The sequence below is a fragment of the Python bivittatus genome, unplaced genomic scaffold (genome assembly GCF_059951505.1).
Source record: "Python bivittatus isolate LINGU-HERP-01145 unplaced genomic scaffold, Pbiv_v1 ctg000220_np1212, whole genome shotgun sequence".
Taxonomy (NCBI): Eukaryota; Metazoa; Chordata; class Lepidosauria; order Squamata; family Pythonidae; genus Python; species Python bivittatus.
In genome coordinates, this window is record NW_028277048.1 from 16,648,604 (window position 1) to 16,654,945 (window position 6,342).

Consider the following 6,342-nt stretch of genomic DNA (forward strand, 5'->3'; position numbering starts at 1 on the left):
TTTTTTAAGTGTGCAGTGCCCTAGAAAATGCTAGTTTTGTCACAGTTTTGACTACAGTTTAGCTGTGGTAAGGAAAAAAAAAACCCTGTTCAGCTGTCCAACACTGCTGATACTGTGGGATTAGGAGACATAGAAGTACTTTCAAACCAGCATATAGCCAGAAGTGCCCGTTCACTACTTAGCAGTCCATTCAACTGTTTATATTGGTAAATAGGGAATGAGTATTGTGCCCATCTCCAACTAGCAAAATCAGCAAAATAAAATGAACCTCAAGGTGTTTCAGGCAGCCCACCCCACCTCCCATTAGAGAAATGAGGTCCTTTCCTCACCACAATCTCATGTACCAATTGAGAAACAGGCATCCTACATGGTAACTCGCTTTTTCACTTTCTCTAGCCAAAAGGCACCATGAGAAATGAAACAGAAAAAAGTGTTGGCTCTCCTGGGCAGATGTTGTTACTTAAAGACTATCACACAGGCATATCTCTAGAAGTTACGGATCTACAGGTCTCAACATCCTTCACAACTAGCTGGGGCTGTAGAAAATGTAGCTCAGGAAGGTCACAAGTTTCCCATTCAATGGAGGTATCACATGGAAGACAGCACAAGCGTTTTAATACCTGTATGCACATATGCACACACACTTTTTCCCCCACTTTGAGGCACACATTAAATTAAGTGCAGCAGCTTTTCAGTTCACCTGATTTCTGTGTGAAGGGTTGGAGGCCGAGTTTGCATTTGATGAAGATAAGTTTTGGATGCTCAAAAGAGCCAGATTCTTCTCAAAGGTTGAAGAACTGCTTGTGGCTGCTCTTTGAAACCCACCTTCCTGAACAAGGTGCCTTCCAGGTGGGTTGAATGTCAGGACGCATCATCTACCCCCAGCATTAATTACTACAAATTATAGGCTATAGAACAAGAACAAGATTTTAATCAGCAAAGCAAGAAGACTGGGTCAAACTACAGATAGGAAGTCAAAGTATGTGCAAGAGTTGTCAATAACATTTTGAAATAAAATGCCCGTTTTACAGAATTATAGCAAAACATTTTTCATTTAGGAGCTATTTATTTAGTCAATTTTATATGCCTCTTTTTCCCCTTTCCAGGAATGAAAAATGCAATGAAAATTATACCACAGATTTCATATATAATTTGTATTCGGAGGAAGGAAAAGGTATCTTTGATACCAGAAAGAACGTTTTGGGACACATGCAGCAGGTATGTCTGAAACCTGAGAGTTTCGTTACCTTGCTGGGACCAAAAGACCGCTAATCAAATGTTAATAATTTCACGAACAAGGAAGGGATGGAAGGAATGGAACTATGACAGAAAACACACAGATAGGTAGATTGATTCCCCTTCTATAGATTTCCAGTAGGTCATATACTGCCCTGAGTATTGTTGATACTTCATTGATTGAGCAACTAGGTGACTGTCATTCAAGAGGAAGCTCTGATTTTCTGTTTTGAAGTTTACTTTTCCCTTCCCCCCCACTAGCCCCCCCCAAAAAGAGGGAGATGGTTTGGTTTCCTCATTTATTTATTTATTAAAACATGTAAATTGCCCAATAGCCAAAACTCTCTGGGTGATTTACAATAAAGCACATTAAAAAAATACAATTTGAATAAAAGCATATACAATAAAATCAAATGAAATGCAAAATGCACCATACAGACTAGGCAGTAGCAAGGCAGTCATTCAAAACCTAAAACAATATGGATTAAAATAGAATTAAAAGCCAATTTAAAAAATGGGAAAAACAGATCTTTGTCTGGCATGGAAATTATGTTAAAGTGGGTGCCTTGCTGGGGAGGGAATTCCATAAATGGGGTGCCACCATGGAAGAAGCTTTAAGGGAGGACCTGGAGGAGAGCATCATTGGAAGATCTTAAGGTCCAGGTAGGTACATACGGAAGGAGATAGCCAAATTTGAAACACCATGACTAGTGACAATGGACCAGTATCAAACAGGGCTTTCAGGTCTGTTTGTTCTCTCCTCTACCAACGTAGGCAACTTCCATTTTTCAGTGTCAGCCTGTTATGTGCAAAATAACGGCATTACTTTATACACTATTATTTTAAAGATTGTGTGGAATTCTCAGGCTGTTTCCTACCCAGAAGTAAACCTGCTTGTTCTCAGAAAAGCCGCAGTAACATGGGCTTCAAAGATCCTTATGTTTTTCTTCTAGATAATTTTCATATTGGTGCAATATATAAAGCTTTTCTATATAAGAGATGTAAATAACCGAGGATTGTCTTAATAGGGTGCCTTTAGAAAAATAAAGCATCTTTGTCTGTGCTTATCCTGAGGATAAATTCTTCTTCAGTAGAACTGGTTGAGAAGACTATAACATTATCCTGGGGTTTATGTGTCACATTCAGCCATAAAAGGGTTTGTTTGGTTTGGCTTAGTGCAGGGTTCAACAATGTTTTCAGGTAGTGAGTACCATCAGAGTTTCATTCAATTTCATTTTAAATTAGATAATGAAAATAGCGAAAATATCAACAAATGTGAAAATAGAGCTCTTCCAATATTTAACTATCTCATGAGATTTTGACCATGTTTAATCTTTCTAAATATTATTCTGTTTCATGGATCAGGGGGTGTTATCTAGCATGTCATGAGCTCTGTGTTGCCAACCCTAACAGTACGGTATGTGAAATTTGTTCAACGAACCACTGTTAAAATAAAACATGACTTGGTACTATGTGAGAACCCACCTATTTTAATTAGTGTAATGGGGCAGTAAACTCCCATTAGTCCACTAAATCCTGTTTCCTTATCAGTCTCAACAGCATCACTGTAGTTCTCTCCACCCCAGAGATCTTCAAGCTTCAAGCTACCTTCCTTATCACCTTTCCATAACTACGTGGCTTAATACATAATTCAACACGACTCTCCTTCTACCCTCACAGGGTGGGTCACCAACTCCATTTGACCGAAACTTTGGAACAAAAATGGGTGCCAAAGCAGTGGCGTGGATGTCTGGCAAGATCAAAGAGTGTTCCAGACATGGTATGTAGGAGTTTTCTTTTGGATTGCCTCTTGGACTGGGGGGCAACCACACCTCTGTTGGGAATAAACTGGGTAGAAGAGAAATTAGTTACAGTAGGCAAAAGAATCTCTACACCAGAGGTTTGATACTGTCTATGATGGTCTTGAATCTTGGGGCTACAGTTCAAAGTCAGTCTGAGAATGGAAACCATTAAACTGATCTTGGATTGTTCCTTAAGATCTTTTCATTATATTCAAAGCCTGATACTTAATTCCAGATTTTTTTTAACGGAAGACTTTTCTGCTAAACTATGATTTATTACTTTGTACCTAGTGTTTCAACATAAATGTTTTCCAAGGGAGCTTTCAATAGAAGAATAAAAACTCAACGTTTTCATAAAAACTTGAAACATTTTATAGTGCTTTTTTTGCAGGTCGTATCTTTGCCAACACTGCTGATTCGGCTTGTCTGCTGGGTATGCGCAGACGGGCCCTGGTATTCCAGCCCCTCACGGAACTCAAAGAAGAAACAGATTTTGAGTAAGTCTGTCTTATCTTCTCTGTAGGAATAATCAGAACAAAGAAAGTGTACCATGAAAGGTTAAGTTAATCCACAATGTTAGTTGGGAGCCAAACAATCTTTTAAAAATAGTTTCTATCCCTTATTGTTAGAACAAAATACTTTGACTAAAACATGACTTACATGCTACTGCCATAGTATTTACTGTGTCAGCTAATCATCTGGTCTTTTTGTGGTTCAAAAGTTCAAAAGTCTAAAAAATGGCAGAGGGCAGGAAGCCTAAAATTGGAGATTTTTCTGACAATGGAACAAATATTGCAGACTTAATCTGCAGTGAGGCACTGTAGTGGATAAGATGGTAGAGTAGGACTAGGAAAATCCAGGTTCTAATCCAACTTCAAACATATCTTCAGCCCAACATACTTCCAGAGCTGGTATTGTGGGGAAGATCTGCCTTGAATTCCTTGAGAAAAGTCAGGGTATAAGTCTAATAATAATCAGTTAAGCTTATAGCTGAATGACTTAAATAACTTGTTGGTAATTCATTGAACTTGACTCATTTCACATGTAACGCCAAGCCATACATTACAGTTATATACCAAAGCAGAACTTTTGGACAGGGTTCTCTCCTCCCAAATTCTGCGAGAAAGACTAAACCTTCAGAACTTAGTTTCAGTTTAGCAGATTCCTGGCTTGTTATGAATTGTGGTTTAAAATAAAATTCTAATTTGTTAAGCAAGCACAAAGAGTCCAGTGTTTTAGGAATGTTTGTGTTTTTAAAAACTACTCAAGTGTTAAATAATTTCTAGTTCACGTGTAACAAACCAGACATCTCCTGGAGTGAAGTGGAATTCTTTGTACTTTCTTTGGTCATGTGGTAGAAAGTGCTTGAGCCTCATGCTTTGCATGGGCTCATTTCTGCTTGTATATGCAAAACACGGGTATATGGTTTAACATATAGCTTGCTGCAAGCTTCCCAAGGCTCAGGTAAATCTCTCTCAAAGACACAGGAGCTGTAGCAACCAAAATACATTGCAATGGAACGGATAACCCTGCCATGGAGACCCTTACCTTATCTTTATCCTTCTTTGACAGACATCGCATCCCCAAATCGCAGTGGTGGCTGAAGCTTCGTCCCATCTTGAAGATTCTAGCCAAGTACAAGATTGAGCTTGACATCTCAGAGAAAGCCCACTTGGAGCATATCACTCGCAAGAGAGTATCTGGCGAAGGTGCTCTGTGAACAGTTAGCAAGCCAGGTGCAGCTACCCCTCCCCTTTCAATCATGGCATGTAAGGAGACCTCTAAATAAATCACAATTTATCAGCTCCTTCCCTGGTTTAGCATGCAGCTTTCCATCTAGTGTTATGTACTGTAATTGGGGGCACATGACTATCGTAAATGGCATACCATTACATCACACCATACCTAACACTTGGCAAAACCTTCTATTGTTGTTAATTCTCTTGGAAAGCTCAAGGCAACTTAAATAGGCTCCCTGCTAGTCTTTCCATCCAGATATTAAGCCTTAATAATAAGAAATATTAAGAGAGATTATTCTCTTAGGTTTATCAGTATTATATAACCATATGCTTCTAGGCCATTTTTCTCCAGAGTGGAATGGACTACTGCTGCCAGATTTTCCTAGCCAGTTTGGGAAAGACTAGCCAAGGCTGTTTGCTACACCCAGGAATGTACTTTCATAGAATTTTCTTCATCCTGTTATAATTTGAACTGGACAGAATGACTGTTATTAGGACGTTTTTCATCTGAATGGTAACAACCCCAAAATAGATTCAACTCATTCAAGTGCTCAAAATAAAAAAAACAGGAACTATTTGACTAGAGGTTGTAATATCTTTGCTCCCTATTTCATTTTCTTTAATTGTGTCACCAACCTCTGTGCTGCAAGTATATTACAAAAATAAAAAATCATAGATGCCTGCATTGAATAGACTGGATACAAATTGTTCCACTAAGCCTGTGGAATATCTAGTCATTGCTGGGTCTCTCCCATTCCCAATCACATTTTCTTTCTTTATCCAGAGTAAGTTCCACTCAGATTGACTTAAAGGGAAGACTGCACAGGCTGTATAAAATCACCCTCAGCATTTTTTACATATGACAGGGAAGCATATCCATGTAGAAGCAGCAGCTACTTTGATGCATACAGAGGTGTATGTTTTGCTCTTTGGGTACATGCTTATATAGACATTAAATTGATGAAGTCTACATAGGGCAGCTCTTGTGAATTGGTGACTAGTAAACTTGTAGTTTTAGAAACAGCCTTCAAAATACTAGCAGAATGGCACACTTGCTCTTTTTTGTACATGGAAGTAGGAATAAAATTTCTGTGGATGCTCATTAGGCTAGTGAGTAAATTGGCTAGCTTTAGAAAATTTTCACTGTTCTCTAGGCAGCAGCGACCTACCAAAGCAACTACCATAAAATTAAAGTGTAAACAGAATAATCAATATCATCATGATCTAAAAATAACAAGTGCATTTAAAAATAAAGGCTCAGTTAAAAAGTTCAAAAGATCCAATGTAGTGATGGGGAAACCTCCTTAGGAAAAGCCCTTTCTGAAATCATGACTTGTCAAGTGGAAGGATGGGCAGGAGGACCTCCAAGCCTAATTTTTTTATCATAAGAGAATAACCTCCTTGGATGGCTAGGTTGTGTTGGATGGATATTCTTCTCTGCATTTAATCCACTGTTAATTTTCCTGGTCCATTCACAGTTGCACAAACCAATCCATTTGTGATGTTTCCTGACATCCTAGTATCTATAAGAAATTTAGGAAGGGCCAGACCATTTTAGCATGGCT

The 6,342-nt window shown here is 38.6% G+C and overlaps 1 protein-coding gene across 4 annotated transcripts in view; it reads left to right on the forward strand.

Moving 5' to 3' along the window:
• The window catches only part of PFKM (phosphofructokinase, muscle), a 46,945-nt gene extending 41,593 nt beyond the window's left edge, over positions 1–5,352 (forward strand). For all 4 annotated transcript variants that reach the window (XM_088137985.1, XM_088137986.1, XM_088137983.1 and 1 more), the window contains exons 20-23: positions 1,107–1,218; positions 2,917–3,016; positions 3,430–3,535; positions 4,611–5,352. In XM_088137985.1, coding sequence (XP_087994111.1) covers positions 1,107–1,218; positions 2,917–3,016; positions 3,430–3,535; positions 4,611–4,758 — 466 coding nt within the window. In that variant the 3' untranslated portion in view covers positions 4,759–5,352. The remainder of the gene's footprint in view (positions 1–1,106; positions 1,219–2,916; positions 3,017–3,429; positions 3,536–4,610) is intronic.
• Positions 5,353–6,342: the final 990 nt, after the last annotated feature.